General features: G+C 36.1%; 2 protein-coding genes across 2 annotated transcripts; both read right to left on the bottom strand.

Annotated features, from left to right (window-relative positions):
* On the bottom strand, nucleotides 3,622–5,977 carry LOC109233422. The gene is made up of 4 exons (XM_019399292.1): nucleotides 5,629–5,977; nucleotides 5,178–5,545; nucleotides 4,128–4,904; nucleotides 3,622–3,969 (listed from the first exon to the last, which is right to left on the bottom strand). The coding sequence occupies exons 1-4, from the start codon at nucleotides 5,975–5,977 to the stop codon at nucleotides 3,622–3,624; spliced, it is 1,842 nt and encodes a 613-aa protein (XP_019254837.1).
* Nucleotides 18,729–21,684, bottom strand: LOC109207663 (F-box/kelch-repeat protein At3g61590). Its single transcript, XM_019370660.1, has 2 exons — nucleotides 21,241–21,684; nucleotides 18,729–20,189 (listed from the first exon to the last, which is right to left on the bottom strand). The coding sequence occupies exon 2, from the start codon at nucleotides 20,162–20,164 to the stop codon at nucleotides 18,947–18,949; it is 1,218 nt and encodes a 405-aa protein (XP_019226205.1). The 5' UTR covers nucleotides 20,165–20,189; nucleotides 21,241–21,684; the 3' UTR covers nucleotides 18,729–18,946.

Genomic DNA, 23,405 nt, shown 5'->3' with positions numbered 1-23,405 from the left:
TCTTTTTAATAAGAAAGTACTTCCTCGTATAATAATGTGATGACCCAAAAGGTCATCACTTGTTTTAAAATAAAATTCTACGTTCCGAGGCCTTAAAAACCTCTCTTAGAATCACCTTGATTTGCGTGCGCAGTCCGGGCGTGTAGCCGGAAAGCCTATATGTGAAAATCTGTGAAAAAAGGTAAATTTTGACTATGAAATAAATTACTTTGACTTCGGTCAACGTTTTGGGTAAACGGACCTGGACCCGTGATTTGACGGTCCCGGAGGGTCCGTAGCAAAATATGGGACTTGGGCGTATGCCCGGAATCGAATTCCGAGGTCCCAAGCCCGAGAAATGAATTTTTAAAGAAAATTATTTTCTGATATTGTTTAAAGGATTTGGAAATGAATTTTGATTAGAACATGTTGGTATCGGGCCCGTATTCTGGTTCCGGCGCCCGGTACAGGTCTTATATATGATTTAAGATAATTTTGTGAAGTTTGGTAAGAAACGGAGTCCGTTTGACGTGATTCGGACCTTAAATGCAAATTTGATGTTTAAAGAAGTTTTGGGAAATTTCATTGATCTTGAGGTTTAATTCGATGTTCATGATGTTATTTTGGTGATTTGAGTACACGAATAAGTCCGTAGGATATTTTTGAGGTTGTGTGTATATTTGGTTTGGAGCCCCGAGGGCTCGGGTGAGTTTTGGATAGGCCACGGGGTAAAATTTTGGGCTTAAGGAATTGCAAGCCTGCAGGCTTCGCATTTCCCAACCTCCCTTCGCAATTCCCAGGCTTCGCAATTCCCAAATGCATGTTCGCAATTCCCAAACCCATGTTCGCAATTCCCAGGCTTCGCAATTCCCAAACCCATGTTCGCAATTCCCAAGCTTCGCAATTCCCAAACCCATGTTCGCAATTCCCAGGCCTCGCAATTCCCAAACCCATGTTCGCAATTCCCAAACCCCTATTCGCAATTCCCACATCTGAGACCTGCAACTTTTATGCTTAGCCGAATTTTTAACCCATTTTCATATTCTCTCAAAACATAAACACACTTAGGCGATTTTTTAAGGATTTCTTCTTCTCCAAATCAATTGTAAGTCGATTTTAACTAACTTCCTTCAATTCTTAACATCTTCTAACATGATTTCAACTTCAAATCAATGATTTTCATGGGGGAAATTGGGTGTTTTGGTTAGAACCTAGGTTTTTCAAAAATTGGGGATTTGGACCTCGATTTGAGGTCCGATTTCAAAATAAATTATATATTTGAGTTCGTGGGGGAATGGGTGATCGGGTTTTGGTTCGGACCTCGGGTTTTGACCATGTGGGCCCGGGGGCGATTTTTGACTTTTTGGGTAAAACTTTGGAAAAATCATTTTCATGCATTGGGGTTGATTCATTTAGCTTTTGTTGATGTAATTAAGTAACTTGTGACTAGATACGAGCGAATTGGTGGTGGAATCAAGGGGTAAAGCTATAATTGAATCGTGAATTGTGTTCGTGGCATCGAGGTAAGTGTTTGGTCTAACCTTAGCTTGAGGGATCAGGAGTTGTGTCTATTTGCTACGTGTTAATTGTGGGGTACGACGTATAGGCATGGTGACGAGTATCTATACGTCGGTGTCAAGCATGCCCGTGAGTCTTGTGTTATACATTGTTATGACTCCGTTGTGGTTTATTATGCCTCACATGTTATTATCATCATTGTTCCCTTGCCGGAATGTTTGTTTGATATCATTGTTCCCTTGCCGGGATGTTTGTTTGATATTATTGTTTCCTTGCCGGGATATTGTTGAGATATCATTGTTCCCTTGTCGGGATGTTTGTTTGATATTATTGTTCCCTTGCCGGGATTCAATGTGATTATTCTTGGTAATAAAATGGGAGTGGGTGGTACGCCTACCACAAGATATAATGAAATGGGAGCGAGTGGTACGCTTACCACAAGATATAATAAAATGGGAGCGGGTGGCACGCCTGCCACGAGATATATGAAATGGGAGCGGGTGGTACGCCTACCACGAGATATACTAAAATGGGAGCGGGTGGCACGCCTGGCACAAGATACATAAAATGGGAGCGGGTGGCACGCCTGCCACGAGATACATGAAATGGGAGCGGGTGGCACGCCTGCCACAAGATATGAGAAATGGGATCGGATTGCACGCCTGCAACAAGATGTGAAAAGAAAGTGAAATCTGCTTTTGTTTCCTTATTCTTGTTAGTGGTTGGATTTTGATCCCTTTATAATTCTCTTGATATTCTGTTTTTACCTGTTATTCCCCGAAGCATGTTTCGCCCTCTCATCCTTACTTGTTTACTTCTGTATTTCTTTTCCGCTGTATATATTTGAACTGCACAGGTTTATGTGGTAGTCTGGTCTAGCCTCGTCACTACTTCGCCGAGGTTAGGCTAGACACTTACCAGCACATGGGGTCGGTTGTGCTGATACTACACTCTGCACTCTTTTGTGCAGATCCCAGTGCTGTTGACTTCGGACAGTAGATCAGTTGGCTACCTTTAGTCCACGCGGAGATCCAAGGTAGACCTGTAGGCGTCCGCAGGCCCTGGCGTCTCCTCATCTTCTATTCCCTGTTTCATTTTCCTTATTTCAGAAACGGTGTACTGTTATTTCTTCAGACTTTGTGTGTAGTGAATCTTAGACTGTCTGTGACACTGTGACACCAGGTTTTGGATGGTTAAGGCTTGAGTAATTGTAATAGACATAGATTCCCGATATTTCATTTCATTATTTTCTTCCGCTTAATTTAACTTTCCGATGTTTATACGTTATCGCTTTGCATTTGATAAAAAAGAATAAATGGATAATGAAGTAATTAGTTTTAAAGAATTGGCTTGCCTAGCTCACATTAGTAGGCGTCATCACGACTCCCGGGGGTGGAAAATCCAGATCGTGACAAATAATGATACAAAATCACATTGTTTATAATGTATATATACCTCAAATATACGTTACATTTGCCATGAGACATATGTAGTTTATTTTTCAAAATATAAAGATGTATACTTTAGCTAGAGTTCATGTTGTATAAAAAGGCACTAGTACTCCTTTTTCTAGTAAGAAGATCCATATATGGAAAGTATAAAATCTATTATGGAATGAATTAATTTTTAACGAAAATAGGAAAAGATATTACCATTTAAATATGTTAAGGATTGGTTTCAAAAGAAAATATAGGAAAAGATATTAGAAAGTACTAGGAACATTTTTATTAAGGAAATAAATGCATTAGGTGCGTGATTATAGGTACACGGTTTAAAGGTGTCTGCTAGAAATATAATTATTTAGTTGCTACGACTGTAAAATAGACATTGCTGCTACGCTTTTGGAAATTTTTCTTAAATTTTGCCAATTTATGTTTTTACGTTTTGAGTATTTCTTTTTTTTTCCGATAAACTAACATTTTCATTTATCAAAATTGTTCTGTACATAGTAGGACCTGCTGACCAATTCCTTTTCTCTTCTTAGACTATACTTGACTCCAACATTTCAGAGATGTCTCCCTATATAACTATACTAGTCAGCTATATGTGTTCATATCCTATACATGTGCTCACTAATATGATACTGAAATAAAACATGAATACAGGATTACTCTAGTAGCCTAACTATGGATATTTGTTTAGAGCTTCCATATGTTCCTGCCAATTGCTGTGTATATGGCTTTTGATATGAACATATGAAGTAATCTCTCGCCATATCTGCTCTGCTGAGGTGCTTCCATTTTGAAATCTGATCGAATTCCTGTCCCTCCATAAGCTGTGCAGCAGCATGCCAAACACTGCTACAATAATGTTGCCAATTCCTTTCTTCTTCCTAGCATGATAAGTCACCCATTGCAGTTCCTCCTCCCAAGTTTGAATCTGTTTTTGGATTCCCATCCAGTTTAGCAATCTCTTCCAGACATCACTTGTGTAGGAGCATTCAAAGAATAGATGTTCAAATATCTCTTCTTCCTGACCACAAAATACACACACTTGAGCTACTTGAATGCCTATTTTCTGCAGTCGATCCACTGTTGGTAGTCTCCTTTGAATGGCCAGCCACATATTGAATTTGTGTCTAGGATGTATATGAGGATGTAAAATCAGACTTTTCCAGTATACCTTCTGACCCTGAGGAGTTTGCAAGTTATATAGCTTCTTGATACTGTTTTACCATTTGTGCTCTGTAAGGACTCCAGTCTTTCTTGCACATTGCCTTGTAGAGTTGGTAGATTCAATATAAACTTCCTTTGCTCAATAATCTTCCTTATTACCCAAGCTGCACTCTTAGGTATAGGTATGGTGTCAATGCTCATGTTCTTTATGTAGTAGGAATGGACCCATCGAATCCACAAGCAGTCTTTCTTCTTTGTAATTGCCCACAAATGCTTTATTATTGCAGCTTTGTTCCAGTTGCACAGGTTAATCACATTCAACCCTCCCATTGTTTGTGGTAAACAGACCATGTCCCATGCTACCAAAGCTCTTCTGGATATATCAGCCCGCACTGTCCATAGGAAGGTTTTGCATATTGCCTCGATCATTTTGCTGATCTTCTTTAGTAGTAAAAATACTTGAGCCCAATAAGACTGCATCCCAAAAATCACTGACTTGATGAGCTGCAATCTTCCAGCATATGAAAATAGTTTTGAGGTCCAACAACTGATCCTTGCAGTAATCTTTTCAACTAATGGCCAACACTGTTGATTAGATAGCTTTTTAGGAGCTAATGGAACCCCTAGGTATTTAAAGGGTAAGTTGCCTTCATTATAACCTAACTCCTGCAAGATAAGTTCTTTCATCCTCTCAGTTGTACTTGCAATGTATACTGAGCTTTTGTCAGGATTTGCCTGTAGTCCAAAGGCTCTTGAAAATTTCAGAAATGCATCCTGCATTAGCTTAATTGACTACAAATCAGCTCTGCAGAATATCAATAGATCATCAGCAAAACACACATGCATCACTCCTAGTCTTTTGCACCTTGGATGAAAGTGGAACTCTTTGTTTAAAGTCAGTTGACTAAATTCCCTTTGCAAGTACTCCATAGCTATCGCAAATAAGTAGGGTGACACAGGGTCTCCCTGTCTTATCCCCCTCTTGCCTTCAAATGGTTTTGTGAGTCCTCAATTTAAGGTCAAAGAGTAGGATACAGTTGTTATGCACTCCATTATCCAACATACAAATCTGTGTGGAAACCCCAATCCAATCATTATCCTCTTCAAGTAGAACCAATCCAATGTATCATAGGCTTTCCTAAGATCAACCTTGAGAATGCATCTTGTAGATATACTTTTCCTAGTGTAGCCTTTGAACAGTTCATGGGTGAATAGGATGTTATCAGTTATATTCCTGCCTTCAATGAAAGCTGATTGAGAGTCACCTACTAGATTGTTCATTGCTGCTTTTAAAATCCCAGTGATGATCTTTGTGATAATCTTGTAAATAGTTGTGCAGCATGCTATTGGCCTAAAGTCCTTAACCTGTGTAGGATTAGGAACTTTAGGGATGAGAGTAGTAGCAGTGCTATTAATGGCCTTTGGCAGCTTCCCTGTCTTAAAGAAATCCAAGACATCAGCAATCACATCTGCTTTGATCACCTCCCATTGCTTTGTGTAGAATTCTACTAGAAACCATCTACCCCTGGAGCCTTGTCAGTTTGCATGCTTTTAATAGCTCCCATTATCTCTTCCTCAGTGACTGACTTGATCAGCTCCAGTTGTTGTTGCCTTGTTAGACAAGGTCCCTTTTTAATCACCTCAGCATCTGGGCAAGGGTGCACTGGTGATGCCTCACCCATTAGTTTCTTAAAGAAATCCAAAAATTGCTCCTCCACCTGTTTAGGATCTGTTAATTTGGTACCTGCATCATTATGAATAGAGACAATAGCATTATTGTTAGTACGCATCTTCCATTGAGCATGGAAGTACTTGGTATTTGCATCTCCATGTTGAATCCAAGTAGCTCTAGACTTCTGCCTCATCACCTGCTCCTCAATGTTACTCCATTTTCTCCACTTCTAACAAGGCTACATTTTCTTCTTCTATGCACTCCTGCCTTAAAGGTTGTAGAGACAGTTGAGGCTGAACCAGTTCTAACTTCTGCTTTGCTTGACTTAGTTTTTGCTGATAAGATGCCATATAGTTGTTCAAGCCTTTCAATGCCTCCTTCAGTTTCCTGAGTTTATACCATATCCTTGCCTTCCCAAAATCTCTATCATTCTGCACCCATACTTCTTTCACTATCCTTGTAAATTCAGGATGGTGAAGTACAGTGTGATACAGTCTAAAAGGTCTAGGATGCAAATGTTGTTGAATTATACCAGTTTGGCAGTTCATCAATATAGGAGAATGATCAGATACCCCAAGGTTCAAATATTCTGCCTCTATATGCCCATTGTTCATCATCCAACTGAAATCCCCAAAAGCCCAATCTATCTTGCTGTACACCCTCACATTTTCATCCCTTTTATTACACCATGTATAATACCATCCTGTGCTTTACAAGGGAGTGAGTTGCATTTTGTCTAAGAACTCCTTAAATCCTTGTACCTCTGCCAGTGTTATAGGAGGTCCTATTCTATCATCTGATTGTAAGATATTATTAAAATCACCACTAATTAGCCAGTCACTTGTAATATTAGAACTTACACCAATAAGCTTCTCCCATAACTGCTGCCTTGAGTTCAAGTTATTATAAGCATATACAACAGTGAAAACCATTTCTTCTGACTGATTTGTTCTTCCACTTCACAATGGACAAACTGTGCATCAACCATAAGAATCTGAATATGGATATGAGGCTTCCATATTAACCAAATTCTCCCATTATATGCACAATTATAGTTATACTGTACTTCCCAGTCCTTTGCAGTCTTCCGGGCTATTCTTTTTGCCTTATTCTCTTTCACCCTTGTCTCAACTAGCCCCATTACCTCTACCTTGTTCTTCTTCAGAAAGAGCACCAACTCCTTCTGTTTAAAGGGCTTGTTCAGCCCTCTAATGTTCCAAATACTAATTATCATGAAGGTGTAGGGTGGATTTGTCCACCCTGCCCAGTATCAGCTGCAATACCACCTTGATTCAGAATCTCAAATCTATTTGTGGTATTAATTTGGCTAGTAGAACAACTTGGTTCTTCCACAGTAGACACAACCACTCCCTTTTCATATCTTCTCTCATTCCTTATTACTTCTGAGAGTGCTGGAAATTCATTCCTGTCCAGCTGCCTATGTTCCATTTGTGAGACTACTGCATTTTCTTTAGTTTCAGTCTCCTTTGTAGCATCATCTTTTTCAGCTGTTGGAGCAGTCACCTCTTTAGCTACCCATTTAGTTTCCACTTTCCTTCTTCTTTTGCCCCTTCTCCTTCTTTTGTTCTGTTCTACAAATGCTCCATTTGTTCCTATTTCTTTGTTATGTCTGCAGTCTTCTGTGGTATGCCCAACTTTTGCACAGTCCATACAAAATTTAGGCTTCCAATCATACTCTATGCTTTGATGAATCACTCCTACAGGAGTTCGAAGTAAATATCATTTGGCTATTATTAATTGATTATAAAGTATTTCAAATTAACTAGATTATATATATATATATATATGAAGATGCCATAATATACAAGACAAAACTTAATTTCATTCTCTCTTTTTTTTTTGGTCAAAAGGATGATAAATTAACTAGTTAGAAGAGGGAGTTACACTGCCTTAATAGTTACTGGGGTACTTTAAAGTACTCATGGATGCAAAGTTTTGCATAATTGTATCTATATTACAACCCAAAAAGATCCTAGGAAGTTCAGTTCCTAGGGTGTCTGCCCAAAATACATCATTGGCAAACACCGGAGGAACTGCTAGTAGTAACTTTTTGTTCAAAAAATTTTTCTTGGCTGCCTCCTTTGCCAGTGCATCAGCTACTCTGTTTTGCTCCCTGTAAGAGTGTCTTACTACCACGCTGCCCATCCTGTGAGTCAACAATCTGCATTCACAAATTAGAGGGTCAAATATTAGGTTGCCATCTATTAACATATTGATTACTTCTGCCGAATCATTGTCTACTTGAAGCGGAAGTAAATTGTTTTGTTCTGCTAATTGAAGGCCTCTGATGAGGGCTCTAAATTCAGCTTCTAAGTTAGATGTTTGTGGTAGGTTTTCCATGAAACCTAACATCCAATTCCCGCTATGATCTCTGAATATGCCTCCAGCTCCGCCAATTCCTGGGTTGCCATTTGCTGCCCCATCAGTATTTAGTTTGAAGGAGCCTCTTGGGGGTGGTGACCATTTGAGCATGATTTGATGGGTGCACTTCTGAACATCTAATTTCATTCTCGTTTTTCCCTTATTATTAATTGATTAAATATTTATCTAGTGTGTCATCTCTGAGTCAAGACAACTTTTCGACTAGATAATTTTTTATTATATTTTCCTTTTTTGTATCACAACTAGATGATTATGCCAAAAGATGTACATTCTTCCTATTGGTTTAACTATTTCGGAATCACGCTGAATAGGTCCATCAACAGCGTAAATGTCTACAAAGTTCTTTTGAATCCATGATCTTTATCGAAAGGTCGAAGAATTTCAGCCATTCTATCACATTCCACACCGTCCAAAATATATAAATGGTGTTAAGAATATAAATTATAAAAGAGATTTCAAAAATCACTATGTTTTAGTGATTATTAGCTTGCTATAGCTATTATTTACTAAATTACTTCCTATAGCTATGTTTTAATTTGTTATAGAGTGTATTCGATGTCTTTAGCTAATGTATTCATGAATAAAATAGAAAAAGTCAGCGGAAAAAGGGAATTACAGCTAACGTATAGATTGTATTCATATATATTCGCGAGCTGTATTCGTGAATACAGTAACAGAATTTGCGAAAAAAAAGGTCTTCATCTGTTTAAAAACGGTAAGTGAATCAATTAACGCGATAAACTCCTAAAAGAGTATTTATTTATATTAAATAAGGTATCAACCTTTGCTATAGGATGTGATGATAGGCTATAATTGCATATTTTAGTCTCTTATTATACTCGAATTTACTGCACTTTAATTGAGTTTGCGCTTTAATCGCTAGTGTTTTGCACTAATTGTGTGTTTTATGCCTTGTAGGTGTGATTCCGAGCTATATAGATGTTATGGAATGAATTTAAGTGATTTGAAGCTTTGAAGTCTGAGTAAAAGCTCAAGGAATTAAGCCGGGATCGTGTTCGGGGGTCAAATTTGATAATTAAGTACGAACGAAGACTTGAGGAGGCATATTGCGCACTGTCTAGTAAAATAGACATAACTTTTCGCTCAGAACTCCATTTGGGCTCCACAATATATGGTTGGAAATCTAATTCAAAGGGCTACAACTTTCATGTTTTACGTTTTTCCAAATTCCAAACGGAACAGGGTGAAAAACGCGGTCGAAACCGCGCCGCGGAACTGACCGCGGCAGAAATTAGAGAGCTTGTCTGGCCGCGGTCCTACCGCGTTTTGACCGCGGCCGCGCCCCTCTAGGCGTCAAAAAGAAGTCCTATTTCGTCCGGGAAAAGTTTATTTCGGCCCTACACTATTCCAACTTGTATAAAAGGGGTCCTAAACCTATTTTGAAGAAGAGGGGACATATTTTGGACATAGATTCGACCTAAGGAGGCAAGAACACATTGGGAGCAAGGCGGAGAATTCTTCTACGAGTTCTTCCTTCCTCTTCCTATTTTTCATTGTTGGTTATGGATTTCTGACCACATTCTCCATAGGGCCCTCTTATCTCTTCCTTCTCCGAGCTCTGGTTATGGAAGAAGGAACCGAGAAGAAGGTATCAGCAACAACTGGTTATGACTTTTAGTATTGTAGTTTTACATACTATTATGAATAGCTAATTTGTTATCTAGAGTTTTGATAGAACCTTTTGTAGGATAAATTCTTGTTATGTTTTTATATAATTGAGCCATAGCTTTTCTCTATTTGTTCAACTACATTTATATTGTAGTTGGTTGAAGAGCTCTCAATTAGCTGTGCCTATTTAGTATGCATAACTCGGGAGAGAGTGCATATTTAGGTAATTGTTGAACAACACCACTCCCAGAGTATATGATGGATCAATAACCGAGGGTTTAAAGATGGGATTAGGGATAACGAAGCCTTGGGCGCGATCTGAAGTGAGCTGTATTAAAAGCCAGCTAGCGTAGCTCGGGAGAGTGCGTCGTAGTAAAAGTTGTGGGTAAATTACTCGGGGACGAGATTTTACGGGTAAATAAGGAAGTGCTCAAATACTTAGGCGAAATTATANTTACTCGGGAGAGATTTACGGTAATAAGAGTGCTCATGATCGGTAGAGAATACTTAGGCAAAATTATAGAAGACATAGCGGGAAGGATTCCGACAATAGGGGAAATCATAACTCTAGACCTCCTTAATCTTTTCTCTAACCCTCAGTATCGTTAGTTGTTAATTTACTATTTTAATTTGTTAGTTAAGTAGTTAAACACAAGAATCTTAATATCTATAAGTTAGGAATTGTTCAAGCTTGTCTTCTTGGTGATAGTGAACAGCTGTAGCTAAACCTTAGTTCTCTGTGGGATTCGACTCCGGACTTGTAAACCGGATTATATTTGCAGCGACCGCTTAATCCTTTTTATAAGGCATAGTTGGGCGTGATCAGAATGTAAAATATCCAGAATGAATAACAATATGTTGATCGGAGACCCACGTTAGGCCCAAGAGAATTTTACATTTTAAAGTGCTTATAATCCCAATTTGCTGTCATGATATTGTCAGGTTAAATCTTATTTGTAAAATTAATTTAGAAACAATTAGCAGACTGAATAAGACAGATTTGTCTACTCAATAAATTGTACAAGGTGTAATATTCTCATGGTGAAAAAAGGAAGAAGAAGACAGAACTTTTCCATGGTATAGAACTTTCATAAAATAAACTACTATTTCTTCAACTCTCATATATATTTTAAAAAAAATGGATTCCAATGGTGCCTCCCAAGCTACCAGTGGAAAAAATAGACGAATAAAAGATGAAAATGGGCCTCTGACATGTATGCCAGCTTCATATCTTGGTATATGAGTAATTTTCCAAACATGAATTTGGAAATTGTTATTTTTATAAGTTTGTTGTGTTCCAAACTTGAGTGGACAATAGGACACATCACCGAGGAATTTGTGTAATTGTTTGGTGTGAAGACGACAAAGTAACAAAGGAATTCTATTTTGTTTTAACACAATGCTACAAAATATAATTAACTAATCTAGATTTATTATAGTTAATCATTTTTCATATATTAAATTAAACAAAGTCATCCAAATGCATGCGAGAACATAAAAGATACTGTCTTCATCCATTTTTATATGAAAGAGTTTCTTTGGACAAATATAAGGGGTTATTTGTTTTGCGTATATTTATAATTAAAAAAATTAAGCAATGATTATAAAAATGGTTCAATAGAAAAAATATTTCATCATTTCTGAATTTAAATAATTAAATGAAATTGAACTATATAGGCAGTTCCTAAAAGAGTAAAATAAAAAGAGAAAGTAATATAAAACGATGACAGAATTATATTGTTCGCACCTCAAAAATCTTATGGACTCATAAAATAGAACCACCAACAATCCTGAAACAGAAAAGATATAAATAGTATGGTAACTACCCTTCCCCCTTGAAATTATTTGAACAAGAATTTCTTCTTGGACTTCACAGACATTAAAGTTATATATAGTGCATCCTCTAGATTAGAGGTTAAAATACCTAGTAAATGTCATACAAATAGAAGATGTTACACATAAAATTTTACTATATTTTCTTATAACGGTAGTGTCCAGATAAACTTGGACACGCGTCAGACTATTGAGATAAATATATATATATATATATATATATATATATATATATATATATATATATATATATATATATATATATATATATATATATATATATATAAAATGAAATAACAGGGCAATAAGCAGTAAAACTGAGAACCGATAATAAAGATCTATACAGTATAATAATAGTGCAATAACGGAAACAAAGATAAAGGCAAACTACAAGGAAATACCCCTCACAGCAAGATAAATAATCGGGATCTCTTGGTATCCTCAATATACACTCTAGGGATCTCTTGGTATCCTCAAAACACGTGTCAGGGATCTCTTGGTATCCCGCATCTCAACCAGATCATAAATACGCACAGGGGATCTCCCGGGATGCCGTCCCGTAGTCCCAATTTAAAACACACAACAACAGCTCAAGGACATCAAAATAAATACTAAGTCTGTAATAAGTAAACAGTAAATTCTAGCCTAACGTGCTTCACGTAATGCAATTAAGGCAGTTTAAGCAAATAGGCAATTAATTCAACTAAGCATACTCTTCTAAACTAACACAGGCTATATTTGCCAGTAGAATAAAGCAAGTAAGAAAAGAAATCACTTTAAGTACTTAAAGTAAAACCGGATTTTCAACAATTAGCTCAAGTACGTCCTCGTCACCTCACGTACAAGGCATTCAATTACCAAATATCATATCCTAAGGGGAAAGGATCCCCCACACAAGGTTAGACAAGCCACTTACCCTCGAACCGGCTCCAAAATCAACTCGAAATCACACTTTTGCCACGAGTATTCGATTACAAATGGCCCAAATCTATTCAATACAATTACATATCGTAAATAACATCTCAAACAACTGATTCTACTATCTAATTCAAAGCTAAGACGTGAAATTAGATAAAATGACCAAAACGCCCCTCAGGCCAACGTCTCAGAATCGGATGAAATTAACATTTTCAGAACCCTCTTACTCTCACGAGTCCACCCATATATAAATCTCTCAAATCAGAGTTCAAACACCCACTCAAAACTCAAAAATTCGGTCTATGAAGTTTTATCAATTTTTTTCATCTAGAATCCGAAATTAAAAGGAGAATTCGTGATAAGATTAGTGGGTTATGAGCAAAAAGGTGTTTAGAATCGTTACACAATCAATCCCTCTAAAAAACCCTCGAAATCTCCCTCAAATCTGGGCTCTCTAGCTTGAGTTTTGGTAAAATGGCTAAATCCTCGTTTTGAAATGTTTATATTTGCCCAGTTATTTAAAGAAACGCGAACGCGGAGGAAGTCACGCGTTCGCGAAGAAGGAAAAATTGAAGGCTGTCAAATTGCCCTTCGCGAACGCGATGAGCAGCATGCGAACGCGAAGGCCTGGGCTAACAAGGCTACGCAAACGCGACACTGGTAGTGCGAACGCGATGCACAAAAAAATAGGCTCAACCCTCAGAGCCACATAGAACAATGCGAACGCGATGAATTAGCTGCGAACGCGAAGGAGGAAAAAGATGAAGCTTCGCAAACGCGGAGGGCTTCATGCGCACGCAAAGAAGAAAATTGGTCGCACTGCTGAAGGATTTTCTGCAATTTTTCACAACTCCAAAATGCTCCGTTGAGCATCCGAAACACACCCGAGGCCCCCGGGACCTCAACCAAACCTACGGACATATCCCATAATATCATTCAAACTTGTACCAATCCTTAAACAACCTAAAACAACGTCGGAAACACGATTTAATCAATGATTTAATCCTAAGAACTTCAAATTCTCTCAAAACACGCTTTCGATCAAAAACCTAACCAAACCACGTCCGAATGACCTAAAATTTTACACACACATCCCAAAAGACATGATGGAGCTACTGCAACTTCCGAAATTCCATTCCGACCTTCGGATCAAAATCTCACTATCGGACCGGAAATTTCAAAAATTCAACCTTCGGCATTTCAAGCCTAAATTAGCTACGGACCTCCAAAATACATTCCGAACACGCTCCCAACCCTGAAATCACCTAACGGAGCTAACGGAACCATCGGATTTCCACTCTGAGGCCGTCTTCACATTGTTCCGACTACGGGCAACTTTCCAACACTTAAGCTCTCATTTAGGGACTAAGTGTCCCAAAACTCTCCGAAACTCAAAACCGAACATCCCGGCAATTCAATTTAGCAGAAATAGACTTAGGGAAAGCAGTTAGTAGGGGATCGGGGCGTAAATTCTTAAGACGACCGGCCGGGTCGTCACATCACCCAACTCAACTCTATCCTTTCCGGGGAAATAGACTTTCGAAAGCCTATTCTCTTTTTCATGCAAACCTTTGATGTCCAGTGAAGAAGAACAGTTCAAACCAGTAATTATATGAAATGCTTCACGTGTAAACTTAATTTCATGGTAAAAAACCTTGAATGTCATCGAATTAGGGTCATTATTTATAATTTCTGAAAGCAATACACAGTGAATAAGTTTACCACAGAACTTCACACTTTCTAATCGGAAAAAGTTTCCGAAAATACCATCCCTCAACTTCTTCCACTGCCTATTTGACAAAAAACTTTTTATTGTTTCCTTATACTGTAAATCTCCTTTCCAATACCTCATTAAATTACGCCAAACATCAAAGTCGAACACACGATCTCCTTCCATTAGCACACTACAAAGAAGGAAAACATAAAAGATTAGGACTTACAGTTACAAGTTGAAAAGTTCAGGGCACTTGGTCCTGAACTTCAAATTTCAAGTTAAAAAGTTAAGGACAAGCAGTCCTTAACTTAAAGTTTCAAGTTCAAAAGTTAAGGACAATAGGTCCTGAACTTCAACTTTCAAGTTCAAAAGTTAAGGACACTTGGTCCTTAACTTCAAGTTTCAAGTTAAAAAGTTAAGGACAGGCAGTCCTTAACTTATAGTTTCAAGTTGATAAGTTAGAGACACTTGGTCCTGAACTTCAAGTTTCAAGTTCAAAAGTAAAGGACACTTGGTCCATAACTTTGAATTCGAATTTCAAAAGTTAAGGACACTTAGTCCTCAACTTTGACTTACAAGTTCAAAAGTTAAGGACACTTGGTCCTTAACTTAGAGTTACAAGTTGAAAAGTTAAGGACAGGTAGTCCTTAACTTATAGTTTCAAGTTGAAAAGTTAAGGACACTTGTCATGAACTTCAAGTTTCAAGTTCCAAAGTTAAGGACACTTGGTCCTGAACTTCAAGTTTCAAGTTCAAAAGTTAAGGACACTTGGTCCTTAACTTTGAATTCCAAGTTCAAAAGTTAAGGACACTCAGTCCTTAACTTTGAGTTCCAAGTTCAAAAGTTAAGGACACTTGGTCCTTAACTTTTATGAATATAGTTAACTAAAAATTCATAAACACAGTTAGCTTATGCATTCGTACGACTATTTTTATGAAATGTCCTTACATAATCAAATATATTGATCGAACCACAAACACATTTCAATACCAAAAATTTTTGAATAACTTCCTCACAAAAATCCGCTCCTTATTCGACACTGAGTCAACTTATAATCATTATTTTTGAAATTTCACACATACTTGATGCCAAACACAACATTGATCACGATTACACATATACAAAAACAAAAATGCATAAAAGCAAAAAAAAAAAAAAAATACCAGTTCGATCGTTCAATGCAGAGAAGATGACGAAGGAGAAAAATTAAGTGCAGCTGGTTTGCATGCAAGGACGATACAGATACTGAGGAGCACGCGAAAGTTGCCTCTGAAATTTTCGCTCTCAAATTTTCCCTCTAAACGAGTAACACAAGGGTTTGGGAATATAAGAATTGAAGAAAGGGTAAAAATATCTTTTCAAAATAATTTTAATAGAGTAGTGGCTATTTTTGCTCAGCATTAGAATTAGTGGACAAAAAATAAACACCACCTTACTTAGTGGCTACCACACGCCATTTTTACTCGAATATTCCCTTTCTTGGCAGCTTATTATTGCACCTAAGACCCAAAAGTTATGCTAAAAGGATTGTTACACAAATAGCCAGTCAGATTTAATATTTACTAATAACATTATTTTTTATTTCAGAAACTAATATTATTTCCGATATAGTGTTCTTTGGGAATTTCTTCACACAAAAAGAGTGGATTCAACTAATTATAAAAAATATTAATTAGAGATATAGATCTTTTGATATATAGCAGAGAAACAATCTTGTTGGTCTTGAATACTTATTTTGTCCTGAAATTTTAAACTAAAAATCTTAATTTCAGGACAATTCAAAATATTTTTGTCCTGGAAAATTGACAGAAAAATTGAAATTCAGGACACACTGGCTAATTTCTAAATAGCAGCCCTTTAGAGTGGCTACCTGGTGTCATTTCTACCAAAAATGAACTAACGTTTTGAGTATTTCAAATTAACCAGATTATATATATGAAGATGACATAATATACAAGACAAAACTTAATTTCATTCTCGTTTTTCCCTTATTATTAATTGATTAAGTATTTATCTAGTGTGTCATCTCTGAGTCAAGACAACTTTTCGACTAGATAATTTTTTTTATTATATTACCCTTTTTTGTATCACGGCTAGATGATTATGCCAAAAGTTGTACATGTTTCCTATTGGTTTAACTATTTCGGATTCACGCTGAATAGGTCCATCAACAGCGTAAAATGTCTACAAAGTTCTTTTGAATCCATGATCTCTATCGAAAGGTCGAAGAATTTCAGCCATTCTATCACATTCCACACAGTCCTAAATATGTAAATGGTGTTAAGAATATAAATAATAAAATCCAGAATGAATAACAATATTTTGATCAGAGACCCACGTTAGGCCCAAGAGAATTTTACATTTTAAAGTGCTTATAATCCCAATTTGCTGTCATGATATTGTCAGGTTAAGCTATTTGTAAAATTAATTTAGAAACAATTAGCAGACTGAATAAGACAGATTTATCTACTCAGTAAATTGTACTAGGTGTAATATTCTCTTGGTGAAAAAAAGGAAGAAGAAGACAGAGCTTTTCCATGGTATAGAACTTTCATAAAATAAACTACTATTTCTTCAACTCTCATATATATTTTAAAAAAAATGGATTCCAATGGTGCCTCCCAAGCTACCAGTGGAAAAAATAGACGAATAAAAGATGAAAATGGGCCTCTGACATGTATGCCAGCTTCATATCTTGGTATATGAGTAATTTTCCAAACATGAATTTGGAAATTGTTATTTTTATAAGTTTGTTGTGTTCCAAACTTGAGTGGACAATAGGACACATCACCGAGGAATTTGTGTAATTGTTTGGTGTGAAGACGACAAAGTAACAAAGGAATTCTATTTTGTTTTAACACAATGCTACAAAATATAATTAACTAATCTAGATTTATTATAGTTAATCATTTTTCATATATTAAATTAAACAAAGTCATCCAAATGCATGCGAGAACATAAAAGATACTGTCTTCATCCATTTTTATATGAAAGAGTTTCTTTGGACAAATATAAGGGGTTATTTGTTTTGCGTATATTTATAATTAAAAAAATTAAGCAATGATTATAAAAATGGTTCAATAGAAAAAATATTTCATCATTTCTGAATTTAAATAATTAAATGAAATTGAACTATATAGGCAGTTCCTAAAAGAGTAAAATAAAAAGAGAAAGTAATATAAAACGATGACAGAATTATATTGTTCGCACCTCAAAAATCTTATGGACTCATAAAATAGAACCACCAACAATCCTGAAACAGAAAAGATATAAATAGTATGGTAACTACCCTTCCCCCTTGAAATTATTTGAACAAGAATTTCTTCTTGGACTTCACAGACATTAAAGTTATATATAGTGCATCCTCTAGATTAGAGGTTAAAATACCTAGTAAATGTCATACAAATAGAAGATGTTACACATAAAATTTTACTCTATTTTCTTATAACAGTAGTGTCCCGATAAACTTGGACACGCGTCGACTATTCCACCGAATATCTGACTGTTAAATTTCATTTTCCGTGCAATTTGGTCAGTCTTGCCATCAGTGTATAGTGAAGTGGGTTTCCACAATCATGCTCTTCATTCTTGGTATGAAGAAACAAGAAAATGGCTAAACTAAAACTCAAAAACACACTGAAGGCATGGAATTGACTAACCAAATACAGAGTAGCCATTAACCAATGAAAACTTTGTAGTTGAGGACATGTGAAACCAGGATCACCAATGGCTTTTGACAACAGCTCACTTATCCCATTACCATGTGGAATGCATGCTGCCAACTCTCATGGTCATCAAACTCAGTTTGGTAACTAGATGTGGTCCCAACCCTAAAAGATCAAAAAGGTCCATAAACAAGCCAATCATGTGCTTTCCAATCACAGAGGCAGATTCAGTGTATATGTTATGGTACGTCAAAATCCAATAGCTTCGGCTCAAATCCTATATATGTCAAAATTTGACTAAAAAGTATGAGTAATAAATTTCGGGGTATGGTGGAATCCCAAACTCGAACTCATAAAGTTCAAATCTTGAATTTGCGTCTGCCTAATTGAGGACTCATGTGAGAAAGAGGTAAAAGAAGTGAAAATGAGGTCTAAAGATATTGCTGAAGAGCAGAGTATGAGGTCACAAGTTAGGAAGCCCATCTTCCAGTTTTGACTTTGTAAATTGCAAGACAACTTGTCACTGTCTAGGGAAAGAGAAAAGCACCCCACCCCAAAATATCTTATTTTGATACTGCCATAAAGATGGAAAGTGATGGGAAAGCTTGCTACTATAGGAAAGGAGAAGAAAACACACTAGGCCTAAACTGCTAAACATTATCCCCTCTGAGATGAGAGAACTCTAGCTTATGCAATCACAGAACTACAGACCAACAAACGTATTCATAATAATCAAATCCTTTAGAAGCTGAAATGAGTGTGATCTACATCTCAGACTGAAAAAAAAAAAAAAATTAATAATATTCTCATTTCATAAATTAGCAGCCTCATCGGCCGGTACATGTTGTATAAACCTTTCAAGAACACCGAAATCTTTGTATCGAGAGGATGGCAGGGAAAAAAAGAATAACAAAAAGGAGTACAAAATCAAAAAAGACATGAGAGAAAACAGATAATAGGATTCTAAGGAGCACCCAATTACATTCACTGAAGTGCAGAATCAGGGAGTCATTTCAAGCCTTGGCTCGAAGCAGAAACCAGTAAAGAGCTGAAGGGGAAACCTCTTTGTCACTGGACATTTCTGTGACCACCTCCACTGTTTCTGCTTCACATCAAAAACAAGAAGAGCAGGGGCTCCGTAACTCTGAATGTATATCAGATCATCTGTACCACTGCTGGCAAAAACATCGTCGAATTCTCCAAAACCTTGAAAATACTTGTGTGGCATACGGGCAATTTCTTGCCATTCCTTCCCTTTAAGTTCCCATATGCCAATCCCCTTAATTATGTCAGGCCGGTCTGGTTTGCCGATCCCTCCCACCATTACTAACTTCTCCTTGAGGTTCATTAATCGACCACACGTTAGAGAACATGGCACAGGAATGAAACTCCTTATCAACAAACCATGGGATGATCTGCTTGAGAGGTTGTAAGTGATTAGGCCGTGCCGATTGTCTGGACCACCACCTCCAGTCGAGTAGATCAAGAAGTACAAAACACCATCACAGATGACGCTTTCATCCCCACCTCTCCACCCAGTTAGGACCTCAGTCAAAGGGGTTACCCACATCATTTTTCCAGAGTCGTATATGTGGATTGCGAGATCCCACTGAAAGAAGTTACCAGGTACTTGCTTTGATTTAATAATGGTGACACTGTAACAGCAAGTTTTCTTGTTTACGGAGATAGCCAGTGCACTGTAATCAGAGAACTTGAGACCAGGAGGCTCGTCAAGGCTCTTGTAGCATTTGGTTATTGGATTGCAAACATATAGCTCACTTCTACTATCATTGTCCATGAAGCAAACTAATCCACATGAAGAAGCAATGAACCAATTAGATGTCTGGATGCAAGGGAGGTCAACACCGTACCATTTCCGAAGGGATGGATCGTAGGCATAACCAGCTGGTTCCTCTGAGCTTGTAAACATAAAGTACCACGGTTTTTGGGACAGCACCTGAGAGAAGTTCCATAAGAACCTTGTTGACTTCACTATCTCATACCATCTTTTACACACACAACCCGCCCTAAAAATGCTAGCAATGGGAAGATAGGCCAATATTCGTTCCAATAGATCATCAGGCAATATCAAATCCACAGGAACCACGGAAGCTTCTCTGTTGTCTTCATCATTTAGCTCTGAAAATGAATCAAACTCAACCATGTCTGGTGCAACGTAATCAGGGCAATGACTGACCCACGAAGTTTCCCCTTCCATGACGATGATGGAAAGGGACAAAATTCTAGAAGCAAAAAAAATATAAAATTTGAGTGAGATTATGTAGTACATAAAACAAATTAACCTCATCTGATTCACTAAACCACAGTTATCCTTAGCATAAGTAAGTGACTGAATATGCTACGATCAGATCAGAGGATAACAAGACCTTATGACATCAAACCTAATAGTAATAGCAAAGCATTTGTCAAAGCTAAATAAGAAATGTATCACAAGACCTATATCAGATTGTACTATTGCAAAACACTATTGCTCAATAGAGCAGCATGAATAAATTCAATGCACCCACTTTTATGAAAGGTCAACAGTGATGTTTACTTCAACCATGTCTCATTTAACATAAGAAACCTCAATCCCGAGCAGCCAAGTTACTTGTATCCAACAAAAACAAATAAAGAGATAGAAAGATGCAATGACATGGAGAATATTTCCAATCATAAATATTAGAGAAAGAATCTTCACCCAAAGTTTACAGATAAACTAACAGAGGTAAGTGCATTTTTATGCCTCATATACATAGTATAAGATTGGGAATTTAAAGGCAAAGAAACAGATATATAAATGAAGAATAACATTTCTTAATCTGAAAGCACAAGCAATACAAAGATCAACATACTTGTCCTAGTACTTAGAAGCAAAAAGGTAAAATCCCCACCTCCGACTAAAAGTTAAAATGCATTTAATGAGGAGAGACACAAAATGTGAAAACAAAAACACAGTATCCCCCAAAATATACAATACTACTTGTAATAGATTTGCTAATTCAGAAAGAAGCACCAGTTTCATAGATTTCGACATGAAACCTTAAATGTTTTGCTATTAGCATATATAGTAAATAACAACAAGAATATGTTGTTCTAAGGGGTAAAACCCAAAAGAAACCCCAAACAAAGCATAATTGTACAAAATAATTGATAGAACACAATAAATCATAAACCTTGGGCTTGGGAAGTGAAATTACAAGAAGGAGATGAGCACTCAAACAAATAGATCTCAATACCCCCAAAAATCCATTTTTTATAGAAACTAAATTCTCTTGAAATCAAAGATTATACCTTTGCTAAAAAAACCTTTCTTCAGCAGCTGCAAAACCAATGAGTCCAGCCAGATTGCGTAGAATCCTCAAGATTTACCAGTAAAGCAGTGAGGAAAACAGCAATGACCAGAAATCAAAACAGCATTTACAGCAAAGAAAACGAAATGGGTATCTCAGATTATTCCTCAAATGGTAAAGATTGGATTTTTATAGCACAAAACACATCTACCCTTGAGCATAGAGAAAGAGAGAAGCAGAGAAAAAGGGGGTTTTGATGTCTTCTCTCTTCCTCTTACTTTTTGTAGCAAAAACTACCGGCAGAAGGCGGTATTTTAATAGGGCAGAAAGACTAGTGAGAGAAAGAGAGAGAGTTGGGGGAAGAGTTGAGGTGTTTTTAAGGAATTTGATGGGGTTTTAATGGGGGAAGAAAAAACATTGGGATTTTGGCCACAATCCAGAAAACCACTCTAAAAGGATATAATGCTGTCTTACTCATCACATCAACATTTTTATGTCATTTTCTATCCTTCTTTCCCCCCTCTTTATTTTCTTTACTTTCCTTGTTTCTATGTTTTTTTTAGGTTAATGAATCGAAAATTAAGAATTTTTTTTATTTTATGTTCTTTTATAAATGTTAATTCACATACTTGTTATTCGCAAATAGTATCGTATATATTACACCCTCTTTCACTTTTACTTGCCCGTTATTCCAAAAATAGATTTTTAATATTAAAAAAATAATTATTATTTTTCATGTTTAACCTTTCGCATAAACTACTCATTCTAAATTATTTTTCAAATCCATTAAGACTATACACCAATTAATATGGGTATCATGGTAAATTATGTACTTTATTTATTATTTTTTAAGGGATATGCAAAATCAATAGTGGACAAATAAAAGCGAACGGAGGGAATATTAAATTTGATAAACCTATGAAGTATAACGAGGAGTAATTTTAAACAACATTCAAATGTGATGGATAAATTCAAGCTAGTTTTCCAAAAGTAAATTTACACCAAAGATTCACTCAATTTATACTAAAGCCTATCAAAGTGAAGGCAAATACGAAATAATATGCTAATGACAAATATATGAATAATTTTAAAGTATAAAGAAGGACAAAAGAAAGATATTTCGTGTAATAAAAAGATAAATTTGATTTTTTTATTTTTTTTTAATTCAGGTTAATTCTTATCTCTTTCCAACAAGAGGGCACAACCTCTATTTCAATTCACTTTCGGTGGAAGTTATTTTATTTATAATTATATTTATTTATAGATTTATATTGCTTGCTTCAACTAACATCTAGACAAATATATATATATATATATATATATATATATATATATATATATATATATATTAAGTTTTAGTACTAAAAAGTTTCATCAAGACACTTATTAATATTATTAAGTTTTGATGTATATTTTCTCATTGTTTTTAAATTTTCACTCACTAATTAATCATCGAAAAATATTTTTTCAATAATAAAAAAAATAGATTACCAATCCCACTATGAAACTAAAAATATTTCAAAAATATATTTTTCACAAAAAAATAACCATGTGTCATATCAGACGCTTATATTTCTTCTGTTTCCAATCTTCAAAATCTCCATTATGAATTTTCTTGTTTCTTTGTATTAAAATAGTAACTTATACATTAGCTTCTTATATACTTCCATTTTACTTACATCATATTTATGGAATATACTTTACCAACACACATAAGGATAGTCTCTATGTCCCACTAAGCAATCTTCTTTTCTTCTCTGATTTGCTTTTGTATATAGGCATGAAAATGAAAATTGTGGGTTCGTTTTTTGGTTTATTATAGGGTTTTCCTCCAATAGCTCTACTTTACCTAATTAATGTCCCATTACTACTCTTTTGTCACATCTTCAAATTCTCACTTCTTTTAGGATACGTTTTTTCTTTATTCTCTTTCTTTTCTTGTTTATTTTGCTTGTTTACTTTTTACATAGTGCTTTTGTTTGTGGTTGTATTCAATTATATATATATATATAATTTATTAAAGAACATCTGCATGTTGTATTATGTACAAGAAATTACTGATTTAGTCAATGGAGACATAATTATGCCAATTGATGGAGGTGCACCAGCCCGTTTTTATTTGCTTTGACGATGAACGTATTTACGCGTCACCTTCAAGGGGAGTGT

This window comes from Nicotiana attenuata, chromosome 1, assembly GCF_001879085.1.
Source record: "Nicotiana attenuata strain UT chromosome 1, NIATTr2, whole genome shotgun sequence".
Taxonomy (NCBI): domain Eukaryota; kingdom Viridiplantae; phylum Streptophyta; class Magnoliopsida; order Solanales; family Solanaceae; genus Nicotiana; species Nicotiana attenuata.
The sequence above is the reverse complement of the archived record's forward strand: the minus strand, read 5'-3'. Positions and strand labels throughout refer to the sequence as shown.

Bases quoted from the DNA above. Each gene is read 5' to 3' on its own strand.
- LOC109233422 (XM_019399292.1), bottom strand. From the start codon at position 5,977: ATGAGGCAGAAGTCTAGAGCTACTTGGATTCAACATGGAGATGCAAAT. The intron at 4,905-5,177 runs GTATGTTGGATA...GCTGATTTGTAG, and splicing joins TGGGGTTTCCACACAGATTT to TCAATTAAGCTAATGCAGGA. The intron at 3,970-4,127 runs GTCAGAAGGTAT...TTTTGTGGTCAG, and splicing joins TAACTTGCAAACTCCTCAGG to GAAGAAGAGATATTTGAACA.
- LOC109207663 (XM_019370660.1), bottom strand. From the start codon at position 20,164: ATGGAAGGGGAAACTTCGTGGGTCAGTCATTGCCCTGATTACGTTGCA.